At 42.3% G+C, this 22,812-nt stretch overlaps 1 protein-coding gene across 3 annotated transcripts in view; it reads right to left on the bottom strand.

Moving 5' to 3' along the window:
- Nucleotides 1–22,812, bottom strand: part of LOC126483888 (S phase cyclin A-associated protein in the endoplasmic reticulum) — a 607,888-nt gene that overhangs the window by 63,658 nt on the left and 521,418 nt on the right. For all 3 annotated transcript variants that reach the window (XM_050107144.1, XM_050107145.1, XM_050107146.1), the window contains one exon: nucleotides 2,311–2,460. In XM_050107144.1, the coding sequence (XP_049963101.1) occupies nucleotides 2,311–2,460 (150 nt within the window). The remainder of the gene's footprint in view (nucleotides 1–2,310; nucleotides 2,461–22,812) is intronic.

The following is a 22,812-nucleotide window of genomic DNA, read 5'->3' as shown; positions in this document are numbered from 1 at the left end:
ATTTACAGCTAATCAGTAAATTTCACGCTCGTTATTGCAGATGAAACGCTGTATATAAAACAAGAAAATATGTATAATTTATCAAGTTGGAGTAATGGAAGGGAGCAAATATTCAAGGAATATCTGTTCGTTCGTCACGGTTTTGTTAAGGCGGGGATACTCAATACACTGCAGCATGAGACGCAATAATAAAGGCGTTGTGCATTGCGGAGGCTGCTATTCACGAGATTCCTAGAGCCCACTTTACAAAATGAATTAGGAAATATATCATTTTCTTCAGCGTGGATCTCGCGTAACGATCACATCGCTGGAAATGAGAGAAATGCACTAGCATCCACAGGTATATCCTGCGTATCATCTGAGAACAGAACAGGAAAGGGGGGATTACTGCACTATTTAATCCACACCCATGCAATGCACAGTGGCACGCGAAACACAAATGTATATTCATCCACCGTGTACTTCATTCACAAAATTTCAAATATAAAGCCTAATTAACGATGGAAAACGTGCCAAAACATGTCTGAATAATAATCAAACGCAGCAGTTGCGTTAAAGTGAAATCAAAATTGAATATAATCGGCGAAAGTGTTGGACAAAGGCAGCTGGTTGTATGCGGTATCTTCTATTTCAGTTGGTCCAAGGGATGCCATTCCTCAGTCGTTCACTTGTAAAGTATCTTCCTGATTTCCTTCCTAAGACGTTGTCCACATAGACATTCGCGGGGATTTCGTCTCTTCCCAACTACTCCGCGGTAACTTTTTATATTGCAACCGATGCTAACTAACAAATCAACGGCAACGAGTGAGCAGTAAGGCACAGTTGGTTTCGGAGCATTTAGTAATGGACAATTATAAAAAGGTAATTTGTTATGAATATATATTCGCACGTTGACGCGTCCCATACTGGAGCGGCATAGTGCTAATATTCTGCGACATCAAAAGGAATTCCCAGTTTTCCTACTTAACATTTCGACGAGGAACTCCAATTATTTAACTTGCTTTTTTATGTCACAATAGTGTTGCATGAATCACAGGGATCTACTCATCGCACCCTCAAAACGTTACTGATATAATCAACGATGTTTGTTTTGTTTCTAAGGTCATATGCGCCCAAGTCAGAACCTTAGAACACTAATACGAAAGAGAAGTTGAAAACGACTACACGTTAAGCCCAACGGATGGCAGGAAAGAGAGCTATCAATAAGGTCTTCATCTTGGAGAAAGGTACATAAAACACGCCGTAGAAACAACTGAGGTTCCGAAGTAAAGGTTAAATGCCCTTCGCCATATTGCTACGACGGATAAAGAATAAAACGCGGAAGACAGCCCGCGCGTCGATCGCTGAAACGGCCGATACAGAAAAAATTTTCCTCTTCTAAATGACGTTTTCGCACCGACTACACCGCTTATTATGATTTTCAAAATTGCCGTTTCCACTTCTGAATCATTTTAAGTGGCTCATCTGCAGAAAAGTTACTGAACTTAAACAACCCAGAATAAGTGTGCATGAATCTGGATTGATAACCGACAAAAATTACACACGTGCTGAAAACACAGCATTTTTCAACATTAGCAAAATAACTAAAACGGATGTGAGGTTATATGGCTCATGTCAGCATTCGTCATACATACCATCTGCACAAAGTATCACAATACACCATCTCGTCATGAAAATGTGTAATAAAACAGCCAGATAAATAAAACACTCTTAAGTAACTTTACCGGTGTGTGCCGGAAAGACAAATATCTTGTAAAACTGTTGTTTCTATACGTACCAGGAACATACACCACATTGGTCAAAAACAAACGGGAGACAGCTTAGACGTATTTACATCATTCCCAAAGACTTTATTTTATGTGCATGCAAGCGTCTTGATACAAAACCTTCGGCAGCACGAACTATACTCTTAGGTGTGAAGCTTCAAGGTAATGGAAACAACTAATGATGTAACATTTTATTAAGTGCGGTAAAAAACACAAATCAATACATCATAAACTAAGTTAAAACGCTACATAGTCATAAGGATATGTGTAATATCACGGTATAACTGCAAATTACTCATTATTGATTTCAGTTTAACCATTTGAAAACGGTTTAAAAGTCGAAAATGGAATCGTGTAAACTGTAAAAAATAATGCACTCCATGGCGAAAATGTTGTCAAAAAAAATTCAACGAGACTGCGAACTGAAGACAAGCGCAATTATGTGAAGTCATCTCTTTGGTGGTTATGCAGGTGCCATGCGCACACTTGGGTCTTCAACAGAGACAAAGTAAAACGAAGCAGACAGCAGAGAACGTTCTCTTACCTGGTTGTCCGGATTGCGAACTGCGAAAAAGCCGACGACTCTTACAACCTCGTGCAGCAGGTCGTTCTCGCTCGCGTGCGAGCAGTACCACAGCAGGTAGGACGCTATGTGCCGGAACTGCAGCGAGATTCCCTCAGCGCCGAGCACGCTCTGTGAAAGAACGGGGAAATAGTTACGGCATCGCTTCAGAACAATGAAATCAAGTCATCAGCAATTACGATGGTTTGTGAAACTCTCTCAAAGTAAGTACCGATACTGCACGAAAGATGATCTCAACGAGAACCTTTGAGTAAACAGCACAGCATATTTTCGGGCGCAAAAGGCAGTAACTGTCAACTGCGGAATTCATGATCCTGGTACAGTACGAACGAATGTCAATAACAATGAAAAAAATTATCCCACATCCTTTTATAATATTTTTAACATGCGTTGTTATTAATTGTACGCACTACTGGATTTAGATTTATCATTAACTAATGACAGATCATTCATCAAAGAATTTGTATTACAATTATTTTTTATTTACGAGTATGTGCACAGCCCATGGAAATAATGACTTCACTATGTAAGTGTGTGTATCTATCTTATTCAATTTAGCGTTTCTCCTTCATCAGTCCCCGAGCCAATGGAACCAGTAGTCCAACATACATATCATCATGCAACAGACAATCCTCTACGCTCTAAAATTCCACAGCAATGGAGTAAATATACACTAATAACCAAAACTTTTAATTAAACGGAAAGTGTAATTTAGTACTGAAACTTAACATTGTCATCGTTGTTTGATTAATAAATACACTATGGCGAAATCGGCGCAGATTAAATACATCAAGAAAGCAGTTACACGCTTACAAGTATTTACAACCCTTAGAACGTATTTCACTTCAGTGACGTGCCCAACACGTTCATTGCTGTGTCTATTTAACGCAGGAAGTGTATAAATACTATCTTATAAGTTTAAACGTCTTTCTCTTGCTGGAGTCTAATATTTATTAACGTTCAAGACGTTTTTCGCTCTTTATATCAAATGAATTTTCAGTTAATTTAATCTGGAGTAATACAGTTTTGTTTTTACGCGTACTACTTATAAATTTTGTCGTGAACTGTTTCGAAATTTATAAGTACCCCACGTAAAAACGAAACTGCTTCACTCCAGATTAAATCCACTGAAGATCCCTTTAATACAAAAGCAGAAAGGCAATACTGATGTGGCTGTATGGAAGATTATACTTCCAGGCGACACATATAGTATATTGGGAAATAACACAATATCAATGGAGAAAGACACTATTGGCACAGATAATAAATCATTTTTAGACGTAGTGTAAAGTGGGCAACACGTTTTTAAAATGCTTTTAAGTAACAAAGCTCTTCTTTCAACCCGTAATACGCAGACGAATTTTCAATCAACTGCTGATCAGAACACGATATATTCGTAGTGAGCTTCGTAGTGAACCCTCGATCAATAGCAAAACATAACATTATGTTGTTACTTTAACCATAAGTTACATATGATCTGAGAACCAGAAAATCCCGAATCAACTGCCGTCAATGGCTGCTCTCGCTTTGGCGGGAAAGGGGTGCAGTAATAATTCGCCGACAGCTTAACAACTGCAATATTTAATCGCATGCTTTTAATACACGGAAGAACTGAAAGACTGCTCACAGTTTTGTTGCTTTTGGCTCATTAGGCACTATGAATTTTTTAAATGACAACCACTGGCTGAATTTGTAATCTTTGTGTTATTCCAGCTACGGCTGTTACTTCACTTTCATACACCTGGACTTGCACTCATGAATCACGAGTAGTTCAAAAGTTACGAGGTTAAAATAAAAAAATAAGAAATTACAAACTTAAGACGAACTAATGTTAAATGATAATTGTCACAGTATGGGCAAACTTGTTAGCTTACCATATAGTTTTGAGAACCCATGGCTAGTCAGAAGAAATATCAAATACACAAAAACTTCTCCGACATACTGTCGTTTACCGACATAGGTTTATGAAATGACCCATAATACTACGTAAGGGAAATTAACTGATTTGCATTGGCGCATGTTAGTCAATTATTGAACGTATGGATAACCCCAGAGTGGTCACCGTGGTGATAATTTAAGCAACGATTTGACGATATAATATACCATAACATCTCAGAAGATAAATATGGTTAAATTGAACTGTGAAACTAAGTCATCTGGGAAGCTGCAGTTTATATTACATCATACATTTGGTAATAAAATTACCATGCACTAATACAATCACAAATTCAAATTCCACAGTGAAACAAAAAAGGACGAGACAGAAGAGTTTATACTAAGTTAGCTGAAAACCACGACGTTGTCCGGGTCAGAGCGTACGGTATGGGAGAAGACACGAGTACCGTTCCAGATACGAGATGCATACAGGCGTATATCTCATTAAGGTTATTACGAATGCAGTTATCCTGTTACTGAGATAGTTTTGTCGCGGTGCGTGGCAGTGGAGATCGTTTTGTCGCGGTGCGTGGCAATGGGTGAGTGTCGTGAGCGAAAATCCGCGACATATGGAGCAATAAATACTCTTAGGTAAATATACACTACCGTTTGTGGAAATTGTAAAAGCGAGAAGGAAACGCATGAATTCAATTTATTTAATACCACAGACTACGTACATAACAAGTAACAAATGATTACCTTTTCAAATCTATACATGTCTTTTGAGCCCTATTATTGAGTATACCGTGTGGCCACCATGCGCTGCAGTTAGAGCTGCTATACGCTGTGGCACTGAATCAATAAGGTTCTGAATACGTTCCTGAGAAATTTCCCTCCACGTAGTTTGTACCCGAACCCACAAATCCGAGACACCCGTTACTGTAGGACCGTGACGCACCAGGTACCGACCAACCACATCCCAGACATGATCGATGGGCGACATGGCTGGCGAACGTGCGGGCCAGGGAAGCGATGCTATCCGTCGCTCTTCGAAGAAGGACTGTACATTTCTCGCAGTATGTGAATGGGCATTGTGCTATTGAAATGTGGCCTGTGGAGATGCCTGAAGCACGGGGAGTACCTCTGGCTCCACAACCTCCGTTCGGTACCGGTTGCTGTTCAAAGAGCCCGCAATACGTACGAGGCGAGATCGCTTGTTGTAACCAATGACGCCACAAACCATTACACCTGGTTTTTGTCCGCTATGCCGCTCCACAATGCAGCCCTCAAGGTTGCGCTCACCATGGTAACGCCGGATACGTACGCGGCCATCACTGTAGGACACGTTGAAGCGGGACTCATCCGAAAAGTTTCCATGTTGCCACTCAGCACCCCACTGACGGTGTTCACGCGCCCATTTCAGTCGGAGGAGCTTGTGGTTTCTGCCCAATGGAAGCCGACGTAATGGCATGCGTGCAACCAGTCCAACCTGTAGCAGACGCCGACGAACCGTTGATGCAGACAAGTTCACAACTGTTGCAGTGCTCCAGCGACGAGTCAACACTGTGGATGACGCTGTACGGTCCGTACTGGCCATGCAGACAAGACGACGGTCATCCCGTGATGTGTCATGTTCCGTGGTCCAGTTCCTGGTCGTCGCTGCGTACGACCTTCCTCTATCCACTGCTTCCACACACGCATCACTGTCGAAGCATCATGCCCTGTGCGAGCCAAAATGTCATGGTATGACAACCCCGTTTCCCGGAGACCAATCATTCTGCCACATTCAAACTCTCTCACACGCCGATATGTCCACCTTTGACGTCGACGAGGCATACTGGCACTCACTGTATTGTTTCCACCTTGTGTGACAGCTCTGCACGATTACACTAGGCGCAACACCGATCCTGTCGGACCTACACGAGAGGGCTCTGCTCGGCCTACGTGTACCCCATCTCGTTGCAAAACGTATCACGTATTGTTTGCACATCCACCGCCACTTCCACCGAGTTTGGCGCTATTCGGGTAATTCCTTCTCGGTGTTGCACTTTTCAAGCCGGCCGTTGTCGCCGAGCGGTTCTAAGCGCTTCAGTCCGGAAACGCGCGACCGCTACAGTCGCAGGTTCGAATCCTGCCTCGGGAATGGATGTGTGTGATGTCCTTAGGTTAGTTAGGTTTAAGTAGTTCTAAGTTCTAGGCGACTGATGACCTCAGACGTCAAGTCCCTTAGTCTTCAGAGCCATTTGAACCATTTTGCACTTTTCACAAACGGCAGTGTGTGACCTACAAACTTTACTGTACATGTAAACATGTTTTTATTGTTTCAGTCCCGATACACGATAGAGTCCTCGACGTGTTTCATCCATACTGTGGTCGGTGGAAGTGGTTGATCGTGATTGGCAGATATCTCAATAAAATGCGCGATGTCGATCACTTAGTTCTGTTAGAAAAAGCTATACTCTCTACGACTTTTGATTATTTCCGTATTAGAGAAGAAACTCGCCTACACAATCCTTACTCTGTTCCATCCAAACTGGCGTTAACATTACATCACGAAGACACATTTAAGCGCGGGTAACACCACGGGGCGTGTGCTATGTTAGTGACAAAATCTTGACATAATAGAATTTAAATGAGGATGGAAAGAAATGGAAATTACTTTATTTAATTAGGCATTTACTTTTCTTTGCATGCACATAAGCATAATATCTTATTTGCACAATAGTTGCTTAAGACTATATTTGCAGTTTCCTTTTAGGACTGTAAAGGAACTGTGATAGGAGATCCGGCTCGTGAGCACGCTACATAGGCTACAAATGTCCGTGAGAGAAATATGATTCAACTACATTAGCGCCGCAGTATATGAATGTTTGCCCCCGGAGCTTTGTTGATCGCCATGCTGTATGCTAATGTAACTGGAAATTGCAGCCGTCTTAAAGTGAAAGGCAACCCAGATCATAAGAAGGTGGTTGTTGTTGTTGTTGTTGTTGTTTTCTTCAGTCCAGAGACTGGTTTGATGCAGCTCTCCATGCTACTCTATCCTATGCAAGCTTCTTCATCTACTGCAACCTACAACCTTCTGAATCTGCTTAGTGTATTCATCTCTTGATCTCCCTCTACGATTTTTATCCGCCCCGCTGCCCTCCCATGCTAAATTGGTGATCCCTTGATGCCTCAGAACATGTCCTACAAACCAGACCCTTCTTCTCCCCAATTCTATTCAATACCTCCTCATTAATTATGTGATCTAACCATCTAATCTTCAGCATTCTTCTGTAGCACCATATTTAGAAAGCTTCTATTCTCTTCTTGACCAAACTATTTATCGTCCATGTTTCACTTCCATACATGGCTCCACTCCATACAAATACTTTCAGAAACAACTTCCTGACACTTAAATCTATACTCGATGTTAACAAATTTCTCTTCTTCAGAAACGTTTTCCTTCCCATTGCCACTCTGCCTTTTATATCCTCTCTACTTCGACCATCATCATCAGTTATTTTGCTCCCCAAATAGCAAAACTCTTTTACTACTTTAAGTGTCTCATTTCCTAATCTAATTCCCGCAGCATCACCCGACTTAATTCGACTACATTCCATTATCCTCGTTTTGCTTTTGTTGATATTCATCTTTTACCCTTTTTTTTTCAAGACACTGTCCATTCCGTTCAACTGCTCTTCCAGGTCCTTTGCTGTTTCTGACAGAATTACAATGTCATAAGCGAATCTCAAAGTTTTTATTTCTTCTCCATGGATTTTAATTCCTACTCAGAATTTTTCTTGTGCTTCCTTTACTGCTTACTCAATATACAGATTGAACAACACCGAGGATAGGCTACAACCCTTCCCAACCACCGCTTCTCTTTCATGCCCCTCGACTCTTATAACTGCCATCTTGTCTCTGTACAAATTGTACACTACTGGCCATTAAAATTGCTACACCAAGAAGAAATGCAGATGATAAACGGGTATTCATTGGACAAATATATTATATTAGAATTAACATTACATTTTCACGCAATTTGGGTGCATGGATCCTGAGAAATCAGTACCCAGAATAACCACCTCTGGCCGTATTAACGGCCTCGATACGCCTGGGCATTGAGTCAAACAGAGCTTGGATGGCGAGCACAGATACAGCTGCCCATGCAGCTTCAACACGATACCACAGTTCATCAAGAGTAGTGACTGGCGTATTATGACGAGCCAGTTGTTCGGCCACCATTGACCAGACGTTTTCAATTGGTGAGAGATCTGGAGAATGCGCTGGCCAGGGCAGCAGTCGAACATTTTCTATATCCAGAAAGGCCCGTACAGGACTTGCAACATGCGGTCGTGCATTATCGTGCTGAAATGTAGGGTTTCGCAGGGATCGAATGAAGGGTAGAGCCACGGGTCGTAACACATCTGAAATGTAACGTCCACTGTTCAAAGTGCCGTCAATGCGAACAAGAGGTGACCGAGACGTGTAACCAATGGCACCCCATACCATCACGCCGGGTGATACGCCAGGGAGGCGATGACGAATACACACTTCCAATGTGCGTTCACCGCGATGTCGCCAAACACGGATGCGACGAACATGATGCTGTACACAGAACCTGGATTCATCCGAAAAAAATGACGTTTTGCCATTCGTGCACCAAGGTTCGTCGTTGAGTACACCATCGCAGGCGCTCCTGTCTGAGATGCGGCGTCAAGGGTAACAGCATCCAGGGTCCGAGCTGATACTCCATGCTACTGCAAACGTCGTCGAACTGTTCGTGCAGATGGTTGTCGTCTTGCAAACGTCCCCATCTGCTGACTCAGGGATCGAAACGTGGCTGCACGATCTGTTATAGCCATGCGGATAAGATGCTTGTCATCTCGACTGCTAGTGATACGAGGCCGTTGGGATCCAGCACGACGTTCCGTATTATCCTCCAGAACCCACCGATTCCATATACTGCTAACAATCATTGGATCTCGACCAACGCGAGCAGCAATGTCCCCATACGATAAACCGCAATCGCGATAGGCTACAATCCGACCATTATCAAAGTCGGAAACGTAATGGTACGCATTTCTCCTCCTTACACGAGGCATCACAACAGCGTTTCACCAGGCAACGCCGGTCAACTGCTGTTTGTGTATGAGAAATAGGTTGGAAACTTTCGTCATGTCAGCACGTTGTAGGTGTCGCCACCGGTACCAACCTTGTGTGAATGCTCTGAAAAGCTAATCATTTGCATATCACAGCATTTTCTTCCTGTCGGTTAAATTTTGCGTCCGTAGCACGTCATCTTCGTGGTGTATCAATTTTAATGGCCAGTAGTGTAAATAGCCTTTCCCTCCGTGTATTTTACCCCTGCCACCTTCAGAATTTGAAAGAGAGTATTCCAGTGAACATTGTCAAAAGCTTTCTCTAAGTCTACAAATGCTAAGGTTTCTACTAGCCCTCGTCTTTTTACCTACTTGATCCTCTGCCGCCCTCACTATTACATCCCTCAAAGCTACTGTATTTCTTTTCCCCATTCCTGTCAATCGTTCCCTAATGCTCTCCCTGAAACATTCTACAACCTCTGGTTCTGTCGGTTTATCCAGGTCCCATCTCCTTAAATTCCCATCTTTTTGTAGTTTCTTCAATTTTAATCTACAGTTCATAACCAATAGATTGTGGTCGGAGACCACATCTGCACCTGGAAATGTCTTACAATTTAAAACCTGGTTCCTAAATCTCTGTCTTACCATTATATAACCTATCTGAAACCTTCCAGTATTCCAGGCCTCTTCCATGTATACAACCTTCTTTCATGATTCAAACCAAGTGACTAAGTTCTGCTCTGTGCAAAATTCTACCAGGCGGTTTCCTCTTTCATTTCTTTTCTCATTCCATATTCACCTCCTCTTCGTTTTCCTAATACCGAACTCCCGTCACCCATGACTATTAAATTTTCGTCTCCCTTCACTACCTGAATAATTTCTTTTATCTCATCATACGTTTCATCAATCTCTTCGTCATCTCCGCGGCTAGTTGGCGTATAAACTAGTACTACTGGGCTTCCTATCTTTCTTGGCCACAATAATGCGTTCACTATGCTGTTTGTAGCAGCTTACCCGCACTCCAATTTTTTTTATTCATTATTAAACCTATTCCTGCATTACGACTATCTGATTTTGTATTTATAACCCTGTATTCACCAGACCAGAAGTCTTGTTCCTCCTGCCACCGAACATCACTAATTCTCCCTATATCTAACTTTAACCTATCCAATCCCCTGTTTAAATTTTCTAACCTACCTGCCCGATTAACCGATCTGACATTCCACGCTTTCGCCCGTTTTCTTTCTCCTGATAACGTCGTTCTCCTGAGTAGTCCCCGCCCGGAGATCCGATTGGGGCACTATTTTACCTCTGGAATAAAACCTGCATGCCCTCGGGAAAAATTACGGCTGTAGTTTCCCCTTGCTTTCAGGCGTTTGCAGTACCAGCACAGCAAGGCCGTTTTGGTTAGTGTTACAAGGCCAGATCAGTCAATCATCCAGACTGTTGCCCCTGCAACTACTGAAGAGGCTGCTGCCCCTCTTCAGTAACCACACGTTTGTCTGGCTTCTAAACAGATACCCTTCGTTGTGGTTGTACCTACGGCATACGGCACGGCTATCTGTATCGCTGAGGCACGCAAGCCCCACCAACGGCAAGGTCCATGGTTCATGGGGGGAGGGGGGGGATAATAAGGGTATTCGTGATATAATAACCGTTTGCCTCTTTTGTTTGTCAGTCATTATACTCGCTCCGATTACGGTGCGTAATGCAGAGTCTTGTCCCATTCCACAGTTTTGGCGAATTTAGACTGAAGAATGGAAAAAGAAGAGGAAGTGATGAATATGCAGAAGAAGAATAAGCGGAGTGATCGACGAAAACGCGCAAAGTTATTAAAAGAATTATACTCAAGAAGAATAAGCTAAATGTTTATCAGAAATCAACGTAGTGTACCGTTTGATTATTCATTTGTTACTTACGAGTACCTTTATCTCTCTCTCTCTCTCTCTCTCTCTCTCTCTCTCTCTGTGTGTGTGTGTGTGTGTGTGTGTGTGTGTGTGTGTGTGTGTGTGTGTGTGTGTGTCGATCGCCGGTAAAGTATGATTGACGAAAACGCGCTGAGAGATCAATAACCGATCGATTTAATATTACCCACCGTTATTTAAATCGGAATGGCGAAACCGAGCAATCTTCGTATTATGTCGTGCGAATGAAACAACATATGCTTTTTCAGACGTAAAGTAAAGATCGTCACAGAGTATATAAATTTTCCTAAGAGTATTTATTGGTCCACAGTTGGCGGATTTTTGCTCGCCACACTCACCCATAATCACGCACCGCGATCAAACTCCCTTACTAACATCATGAGACCAAGGGCTATCTACTACCACAACCACGAGTGGATGGCAGTGGGTGGACATGGAGAAAAATCTATCAGTAAGTACGCACGCACGCACACACACGCACGCACACACACACACACACACACACACACACACACACACACACACACACACACACACACACACACAGAGAGAGAGAGAGAGAGAGAGAGAGAGAGAGAGAGAGAGAGAGGCCTTTTATATATCCATGGATATGGAAGACTGTTGGAATTACACACAAATCTGGTGGCGTTCTGCCTAAGTATGATGCCATAAATCCAGAAATATAAGAAATAAGTGAAAGTAATATAAATAATGGGATCCTAAACAGTATAGGAATCAATATTACCGCCGCCCATTATTAATAGCCAGTGACACCAGCACCCCCGATTCTTTCAGGAATCGATACACCATGTACGAAAAGCTTCAGACGTCTTATTACTTTACAAATAAACTAATGTGTTAACAATTTGACGTAAAAGGATGTAAACCATTTATGGTTGAAGACGCAAACAACTAATTATATTGGTTTTATTAGTTTCTGACAATTCACTCATAGATAAGGTCAATTTTTTGTTGCCCCTGGAAGCCGTTAGTTAGGCAACATGCAATAGAATGTGATACCGTTCTACCCGATTAGTAATACAGATGATGATAGTTCACTGGAGCGAATCATATATTTATTTATACAAGGGTTGGAACTTAAATAGTGGCAACTATTTATTCACAACCGATACGAAAGAGTTACATTTTTGCACCTGTTACTGTCCTTCAAAGTAGTCACCAGCGTTGTGTAGAACCCGTTGCCAGCGATGTGGAAGGCGTAGTATGCCGTTATCAGAGCCTGCTCTGTTGATGGTGCGAATGGAGCGGTCTACTGCCTGTCGAATCTCTGGAACAGATCTGAAGGTAATACCACGATGTGGTTCCTTCATCTTCGGAATCAAATCAAAGTCACTAGGACTTAAATCCGCGGAGTACGGTGGATGGTACAGTACATCCCAGTCCCGTCGAACGAAAAGAGCAGCCACAGCTTGCGCTGTACGCGCCCGCGCTTTGTCGTGCAAAATGATGGGGGGGTTGCGCAGAAAGTGTCGCTGCTTCTTTCGCAAAGTTAGTCGCAGGTGATGCTTCAAAAACGAACAGTAATACTGTGCAATGACGGTCTGCCGTGGCGGAACGTAATGCGTTAGGATAACACCATCACAATCGTACACGAGATTCACCGTAACTTTAGACCGCTCCATTCGCACCATCAACAGAACAGGCTCTGATAACGGTATACTACGCCTTCCACGTCGCTGGAAACGGGTTCTACACAACGCTGGAGACGACTTTGAAGAACAGTAACAGATGCAAACATTAAGACATTATGTAAACAGTCACAGATATAAAGAAACACAGATCATCCGCAGTAAGCAACATTACATAAACGTTGTGTAAAGTCGCTAAAATGACTGTTTCCAGGATGAAATTTTCTCTCTGCGGCGGAGTGTGCGTTGACATGAAATTTCCTGACAGATTAAAACTGTGTGCCGGACCGAGAATCGATTCGGGATCTTTGCCTTTCGCGGGCAAGTGCAACTGAGCTACCCAAGCACGACTCACGACCCGTCCTCACAGCCTTAGTTCTGCCAGTACCTCGTCTCCTACCCTCCAAATTTCACAGAACACGTATATTTTGAAGTGTACATATGAACCTAATTGTTAATAATAAGTGATTATCTCAACTGTCGTCAATCTTTACAATCCGAATGGATTCGGACCATTACACGGTCTTCCTAACACTGGGGAATATTATGGCGTAACGGAATCCTGAATAAAATCAACTTCTTTTCAGAAAAAAGTGTTGCCGCTCTTCTATCCGTTAAGTCAACAATACAGAACATACGTAGCAACGGCGCTATTACACACTACTGGGGCACATCAGTTGTTACATAAATGCCTGTAGATGGGTCTTCATCCAGGACAACATGCTGGGTCCTCTCAGTCAATCTGGTCAGGTATCATATAAGATCGTATTTTTATTAGCAGATTATCTATGACGTACTACATCAATAATAGTTGTTAGACCCTCAGCGACAGTGTTATTTTTCAAATGGTTTCTAGTTTCCAGAATGAGATTTTCACTCTGCAGCGGGGTGTGCACTGATATGAAACTTCCTGGCAGATTAAAACTGTGTGCCGGACCGAGACACGAACTCGGGACCATTGCCTTTCGCGGGCGAGTCCGCTACCAATTGAGCTACCCAAGCACAGCTTTACAGAGGTTAGGGGACGAGGTACGGGCGGAATCGAAGCTGTGACGGCGGGTCGTGAGTCGTGCTTGGATAGCTCAGTGGTAGAGGACTTCCCCACGAAAGGCAAAGGTCCCGAGTTCGCGTCTTGGTCCGGCACACAGTTTGAATCTGCCAGGAAGTTTCATATTACCGGACATTCCGCTGCAGACTGAAAATTTCATTCTGGAAACATCCGCCAGACTGTGACAAAGCCATGTCTCTGCAATATCCTTTCTTCCAGGAGCGATAGTTCTGCAAGTTTCGCAGGAGAGCCTCTGCGAAGCTTGGAAGGTAGGAGACGAGGAGTTCATTCTGAAGTGCTACTGGAAGACTGGGAACGCAAGTGAAGTGCAAAGGCAATTTACTGTGAAGTTTCAACGAGATGCACCTGCGCGACTCACTATTCTGTGGGGCAAAAAGCTCGTGAGACAAGAATTCTAAAAACGAGCGTCCATCGTATTTTGAAATGTGTCCTTGGAGAAGGGTTATTTCTAGATTGCTCCACGCTGTGAATGAGGATGATCATGACCGGAGAATTGAATTTTGTGAGTGGTATGAAAAAAAAAAGAAAGAAAGAAAGCGCACAGCACATACAGCTCCCTTACACGATTGTTTGGAGTGATGCATGAAACCACTTTTAAGTTAAATGGTTCAAATTAATCGTCACAATTGTACAAACTGGGCAACTGAGAATCTTCATATGACAGTTGAACACCATGTGAACCTATGAACCTACCATGAGTTACAGTGTGGGGTGGTTTATCAGCATTTGGTTGTCTTCCTTTTTTTGAGCATAGAGTGATTGGTGAAAATTAATACGCCATGCCATGCATCGAAAAGATATTTCTGGATGGAGAATGGTACTTCCTGCAGGGTGAAGCACCTCCCCAATAGCCGGCCGGGGTGGCCGAGCGGTTCTAGGCGCTACAGTCTGGAACCGCGCGACCGCTACGGTCGCACTTTCGAATCCTGCCTCGGGCATGGATGTGTGTGATGTCCTTAGGTTAGTTAGGTTTAAGTAGTTCTAAGTTCTAGGGGACTGATGACCCTAGAAGTTAAGTCCCATAGTGCTCAGAACCATTTCAACAATTTTGAACCTCCCCAATACCGTCGCGATGTAAGGACCTACCTTGACGAACACCTACTGGACAGATGGATTAGACGAAGAGCACAGGACATACAGCTTCCCTACACGATTGTTTGGAGTGATGCATAAGACCACTTTTAATTAAGTGGTTCAATTAACAGATGGATAAGATGAAGAGGCAGTGCCGATTACCCTCCACGCTCACCAGATATGAACCCCATGGACTTTTTTTCTAGGGAGGCATGTGAAACACAATGTTTATAGCACAAGATTAGTTACATGCAATGAGTTGAAACCAGCCACGACGACGAGGAACATGTTGGATTCTATCGGTCAGCTTTTCCAGCTCTGTCTGGGCCTCAACGTCCAGCAATTTGAACACTTTCGATAACTGCCTGGTTTCAACATTTGTGCACATTATTTCGGAATTCTGAAATTTTTCCATATGTTACAGTGATAAAAAGTGTGTACACATTTTTGTGATTACCATGTACATATGAAACCATACCGTTGATCACACTCACAAACTTTTCGTTGTCTGTTGGCAAATACTTTTTCAGTTCACGTTTTTTTAGGTTTGGTAGCTACTCTCCCCCCATTCCCACCCCAAATCCGATTCCATTTTATGTAAATATGATCTGTGTGAAATCTGGGCTGAGTAGGTTAATGGGGAAGGGTGCCCTAGGAGCACAAAAATAGGAACATCCAGAGGAAACAGAGAACCATCAACTGCATTAAAGTCTCAGGATAAATTTATTGATTACCTAATGTAGTCTTTTTGTTTCCCCTCAGCCTCCTTAAACGAACGCGTTTTCATGTCACAGATGATACAAGACAGGTAGAGAACAGAGTGACCTCATCCCTGCAGACTTTCACTTTCAAGGGAAGGTAGCAGTTGTGGCGTCTACCACGTTTTCTTCTATGGTTCATTTACAGAAGAGAATTGAATGAAATAAGTGAAAGTCAGCTGCTGTTCTGCACAAAATCGTTAATGGTTTCCTTTTACAAAGTGCAGGTATGAAAATTAACTTTACATCAAATTTCCCTACAAGATGTGCGAGAAATGATAATTTACTGGGGAAAAGCATGCATTGGGACACAGGAGCTGAGAAACTGCATACAAAAACTGATGATTCGTATCGACAATGAAGGCAATTAAAAGAAAAAGAAGTTACTGTAATGGTATCATACAGTGTTTGGATATCATCTATCGCACCTGTCTCTTATTCTGTCACCGTTGCCACCTTTCGTCCCAATTCGCCTTCTGAATGCAAAATGAAAATGCTCAATGTGAAACAGAACCTTGCGACGAAAATGTTAAAAAGAGTCAAGCGAGATTCGATGAATCCCAGAAACGATAAATAATGGTTACACGTACCGTTCGTCCGTCATCTAAGCTCCGCTCGAACCACAAGCGCGTTCGCGGCCAGAATCTACGCAGTCTTGGCGACATACTGCCCCGTGGATTTACTTGGAAACATTTATCGGTAGCCCTAGATAAATTATCAGCTCTGCTACACTACCACTCAGTTTAAATAAGGAACGCCGGAGTCGCTTTGATTGCGAGACACAGTTAAGCTTTTCACATCTTCAAAGTCAATAATTCTTAATGTTCCTGTGACTACCTGAGTGCTTTCAGGTAAGATTCCGACCATTGTAGTGGAAAATGTCCACTGTTGACACTTCAACACATCGCATCCAACTAGTTAATTCCAACTCACGCCGATAACCACAACAATAAAAAACAATATACAGCTAAAAGTCAATAGGGAAAGAAGCACATGAAACCTATGCGTAGAAATCTTTTGCCACATACGGCTACATGGGCTTTCCGAACGTCGTGTTTCCGACCCTTTTGTAAGAGACGCAGTTACGTTGAGTTTTCCGACCAGTCCTTTTCACTGAGGGTTTTCCGACCAGAGCCTCCCCCACTCCTCATTTACGCGTCATTCACCAGTCAGGCAGTGTCCTCGCCGACAGCTTTTCTGTATAGTTTCGTAGGCTAAAGCTACTTCAACTCAGTACACTGGCAATAATTACAACGAAATGGAAGCCGTGTCCTCTCAAGGAATGTTATTGGTACCGGGCGCACACAAAATGTATGCCTGATTTCCACCTGGAGTAAGTGCCGAGGCCGTTCAAAAACTGCAAATGGATAAATCATGTCTGAACAGGAACATCCTTTCTCAGCTGACGAAGCTAAGCGGATCAAGAAACGAATGCATAGCTGCAAGACGAGAGTCCACAAAGAAAAGGCAGTGCCTGTTTTCCAAACTTTTAAAGTGAAATATCAAGATGTGAAAGATGAAGGTTTACATTTCGTCGCAAATATTGTGTAACGCAAGTTGGAAGCTATTGGGGCGACCCAGAACACTGGCGCTAGTTCGGAGATTCAGCTGAGCGAAGACATTCTGACATTAACAGAAGGCAATGGTTTTTTTGAAAACTGACGATGGGTCTATTCGTGATAAGAGAAACCTGGTGTTCAGTTGTGAAGAAGCGGAGAAAATCCTGAGAGAAAATGGAACAGTTATTGTGGACAACACATTTGACAGTTATTCGAAACCATGAGTAACTATGCACATACAAGTTTACATCGGAAGTACGGTAAACAGACAAAGGTATTTCCTGTTTTATTTGTTTTGCTACGAGATAAAAGTCAAAATACATACGAAAGGATTTTTTCTGGAGTGAAAAATATGATGCCTCTTTGGCCACCGAAATCTGCAATGCTAGACTTCCAAATAGCTACAATTAAAGATGTGAAAACAGTGTTGCACTAGACATTCCTTTCCGGCTGCAATTTTCACTTCAACCAATGATTGTGGAAGAAAAAACAAGGACTGGGATTAACGGAGGAATACAAGGATAGAGAAGAGGTCCGACTGTTTTGCCGCATGTGTGGCGCAGTGGAAGATCTTCAAGCGTGGATGCCTAGTGTAGAAAAGGTCACGAAATTCCCAGAGTATATTGTCAATCAATAGATGGAAAATCCAGGTATATCAACTGAAATATGGAATGTTTTAAACATGGACACCGGACCACAAACACTATCGAATGCTGGCATAGGGAACCACATTTACATGGACACTCTACAAATCACATTTAAGTGCCTGGCAGAGGGTTCATCGAACCACCTTCACATTTCTCTATTATTCCTATCTCGTATAGCGTGCGGAAAGAATGAACACCTATATCTTTCGGTACGAGCTCTGATTTCCTTATTTTATCTTGGTGGTCGTTCCTCCCTGTGTATGTCGGTGTCAACAAAATATTTTCGCGTTCTGAGGAGAAAGTTGATGATTGGAATATCGTGAGAAGATTCCGTCGCAACTAAAAACGCCTTTCTTTTAATGATGTCCAGCCGAAATCCTGTATCATTTCTGTGACACTCTCTCCCATATTTCGCGATAGCTCCTTAATAAAAGAGGACGGACAAGCGTAGTGTAGGCAGTCTCCTTAGTAGGTCTGTTACATTTTCTAAGCGTCCTGCTAACAAAAGGCAATCTTTGGACAGCCTTCCCCACAACATTTTCTCCTTCCAATTTAAGTTGTTCGTAATTGTAACACCTTGGTATTTAGTTGAATTAACGGCTTTTAGATCAGACTGATTTATCGTGTAACCGACGTTTAACGAGTTCCTTTTAGCACTCATGTGGATGACCTCACACTTTTCGTTATTCAGGGTCAACTGACACTTTTCGCAGCATTCAGATATCTTTTCTAAATCGTTTTGCAGTTTGGTTTGGTCTTCTGATGACTTTATTAGTCGATAAACGACAGCGTCATCTGCAAACAACAAAAGACGGCTGCTCAGATCGTCTCCATAATCGTTTATATAGATAAGGAACAGCAAAGGGCCTATAACACTACCTTGGGGAACGCCAGAAATCACTTCCGTTTTACTCGATGACTTTCCGTCAGTTGCTACGAACTGTGACCTCTCTGACAGGAAATCACAAATCCAGTCACATAACTGAGACGATATTCCATAAGCACGCAATTTCACAACGAGCCGCTTATGTGGTACAATGTCCTAAGCCTTCCGGAAGTCCAGAAATACGGAATCGATCTGAAATCCCTTGTCAATAGCACTCAACACTTCATGTGTTTCACAGGAACAATGTTTTCTAAACCCATGTTGACTGTGTGTTAATAGACCGTTTTCTCCGAGGTAATTCATAATGTTCGAACACAATACATGTTCTAAAACCCTGCTGCATATCGACGTTAACGATATTGGCCTGTAATTTAATGAATAACTCCTACTTCCTTTCTTGAATATTGGTGTGACCTGTGCAACTTTTCAGTCTTTGAGTACGGATCTTTCGTCGAGCGAACGGTTGTATATGATTGTTAAGTATGGAGCTAATGCATCAGCATACTCCAAAAGGAACCTAATTGGTATACAGTCTGGACCAGAAGACTTGCTTTTATTAAGTGAATTGAGTTGCTTCACTACTCCGAGGATATTTACTTCTATGTTACTCATGTTGGCAGCTGTTCTCGATTCGAATTCTGGAATATTTACTTCGTTTTATTTTGTGAAGGCATTTCCGAAGACTGTGTTTAGTTAATCTCCTTTGGCAGCACTGTCTTCGACAGTGCTATTGTGCAGAGAAGGCATTGATTGTCTCTTCCTGCTGACGTACTTCACATACGAACAGAATCTCTTTGGATTTTCTGCCAGGTTTGGAGACAAATTTTCGTTGTGGAAACTGTTATAAGCATCTCGCATTGAAGTCCGCGCTAAATTTCGAGCTTCTGTAAAAGATCGACAATCCTGGGGATTTTGCGTTTGTTTAAATTTGGCATGTTTGTTTCGTTGTTTCTGCAACAGTGTTCTAACCCGTTTTGTGTGCCAAGGAGGATCAGCTCCGTCGTTTGTTAATTTATTTTGTATAAATCTCTCGTTTGCTGCCGATAATATTTCTTTGAATTTAAGCCACATCTGGTCTACACTTTTATTATTCATTTGGAATGAGTGGAGATTGTCCCTCAGGAAGGCGTCAAGTGAATTTTCATCTGCTATTTTGAATAGCTATATTTTTCGCTTATTTTTCGAGGATTTTGGGATTACCGTATTCAATCTCGCTACGACAGCCCTGTGTTCACTAATCCCTGAATCAGTTTTGATCCTTGCTATAACTCAGGATTGTTTGTTGCTAAGAGGTCAAGTGTGTTTTCACAACCGTTTACTATTCGCGTGGGCTCATGAACTAACTACTCGACATAATTTTCAGAGAATGCGTTTAGCACAATTTCGGATGATTTTTATGCGTACCTCCGGAATTAAACATGTATTTTCGTCAACATATCGAGGGTAAATTAAAGTCATCACCAACTATTATCGTATGAGTCGGGTACGTGTTTGAAATCAAACTCAAGTTTTCTTTGAACCTTTCAGCAACTGTATCATCTGAATTGGGAGGTTGGTAAAAGGAGCCAATTATTATTTTATTCCGGTTTCCAACAATGACCTCTGCTCATACTAACTCACAGAAAGTATCTACTTCAATTTCGCTACAAGTTGAACTACTGTTAACAGCAACTAACACGCCAACCGTGTTTAGCTTATCCTTTTGGAACACCGTTAGGTTCTTCGCAAAAATTTCGGCTGAGCTTGTATCCGGCTTTAGACAGCTTTCAGTGCCTATAACGATTTGAGGATCAGTGATTTTTATCAGCGCTTGGAGCTCTGGTACTTTCCCAACACAGCTACGACAATTTACAACTGTTATACCGCTGGTTCCTGTATCTACGTTCTTCCTGTGTTCAGCCTGCACCCTTTGTGACTGAAGCCCTTCTTGTATTCTCCCGACACCCTCTAACCTGAAAAAAACCGCCCAGTTCACGCCACACTGCCCCTGCTACCTGTGTAGCCGCCTCCTGCGTGTAGTGGACACCTGACCTATTCAGCGGAACCCGAAACCCAACCACCTTAGCTCCTTAGTAAACCAGAATCATCCGAACGTATACTTTCTGGTAAAATACCTGAAGGAGGAAGCAGTAAATGTTATATTTGAAATAAAGATGTCACTGGTCTGCCTCATCAAAGAAGAAGAGCAGAGTTCATTGATCCTCACAAAGCGTTTAAAGACGTAATAAGAATGCATAACAAATCGGAGGACTTACGATGTTTAAAACCTCATCTTTTCTTACGAAAAATTGATTGAGAAAATACGGAGTTTAATAATTTGCTGCAGTAATGTTATAGAGACAAAGGATGGTACAAATAAATGGAAATAAAAAGTTTAAAAATATCTATGTACTATATGCATAGCCAGTCTTAAGCCTGAATAAAATGTGACGGTCGGCAATGCCTGCCACACTGTTGCGGCCTCATCTGACGGTCGCAAAACCCACGGTTAAAATATCTGTGGTCGAAAACACTACTTTGAAGTCACGTGCCGCAGAGCTCATGGTCGGAAGCCCATGATACATGGTGAAGATGGCTAGTACACATTGGCGACCTAAAAATGGTATGTTACACGGAACTGATCAGTTTGTTTCTAATACAATGTAACCATTTTTATAACTTGTCATTTGAGTGACCGCATTCTTAAAAATAGATTCACCAAAGTGTGAAGCTTTCGTCAGAGATAGTAATTAAATTGAAAGTAGTAAGTGATGCATCTGAGACGGCAGTCAATCTCATAGAAGACTACAACAAATAATTTACAAAGACCTAAGACAGGAATCAGTATGCTGGTATATTAGCTAAGTATTGAGATGATGCGTAAGTTCGTAGAGTTTAATAAACACAACAGCTACACATAACAGAGTCTTTAGTCATTAATAATATATTATCCTTCACTATTTACAACGGTCTGCAACGCTGGAGTAACTTTTCGATTCCGCGATTGTAGAGATCACGTAGTTTTGAGGCAAAGAACTCGTCGAGCCATGTGCTGAGCGCATTTTCATCCGGAAAAGATGTTCGATAGAGAGTCGAAAATCTGAGGCTGCAGGATCAGGTAAATAAGGTGTGTACGGAATGACTTCCCAACCCAGCTCCTTTACAGTGTTCCTTGTCAGAATGCAGGTGGGTATTATGTTGGAGTAGCATCCCTTCACGCAGTCTTCCTGATCGTTGTTCTTGGACTGTGTCTGCAAGACGTCTCAGTTGTTAACAATAAACGTCGGCAGTGATGGATACACTTCGGGGAAGCAATTCGCAGTACAGCACACCGTCGCTATTCTGTCAGATGCATAACGTTATCTATTGTGGGTGCACGCAGGTCTTTGCCTTACGTTACGTTACGTTAACACAAAGATAGAATGCTCTGAATCTTCGCCATTGCACACATTGTGGAGAGATCACAGTTCATCACATCTGGCAGTTCTCGAGCATACTGACGTGGATCATTGTGGATTAATGCGTTTCAACGATCCTCATCAATCACCGAAGGTCTTCCTGAACGTGGAGGGTCACTAATGTCAAAACGATCCTTCTTAAAACGAGAAAATAATTTTCTTGCCATGTACTGGACAGTGGCATTATCCCCATGCATGACACAAATGTTTCTGACTGCCTCCGCTGCTGTCACCCCTCTGCTAAACTCAAACAGAAAAATTTTTTTAAAAATGTTTTGATTTCTCCAATTGGCATTCCATTTTCTAGCGTTCACAGCTCCACTCACTATCTGCAAATGACGAAAAGAGAAAATGTAAATTCAAATAGCAACAATGAACCACACATGAAAAATGACGATCGACAAATCACCCCATAGCAATCGGAATACCAACATTCAAAACAAAAACGCTACGAACCTACGCACCAACCTTACATTTCCACAGCACAAAAAGAGATGTTA

The sequence above is a fragment of the Schistocerca serialis genome, chromosome 6 (assembly GCF_023864345.2).
Source record: "Schistocerca serialis cubense isolate TAMUIC-IGC-003099 chromosome 6, iqSchSeri2.2, whole genome shotgun sequence".
NCBI lineage: Eukaryota > Metazoa > Arthropoda > Insecta > Orthoptera > Acrididae > Schistocerca > Schistocerca serialis.
This window is presented reverse-complemented; position numbering and strand designations above follow the sequence as displayed.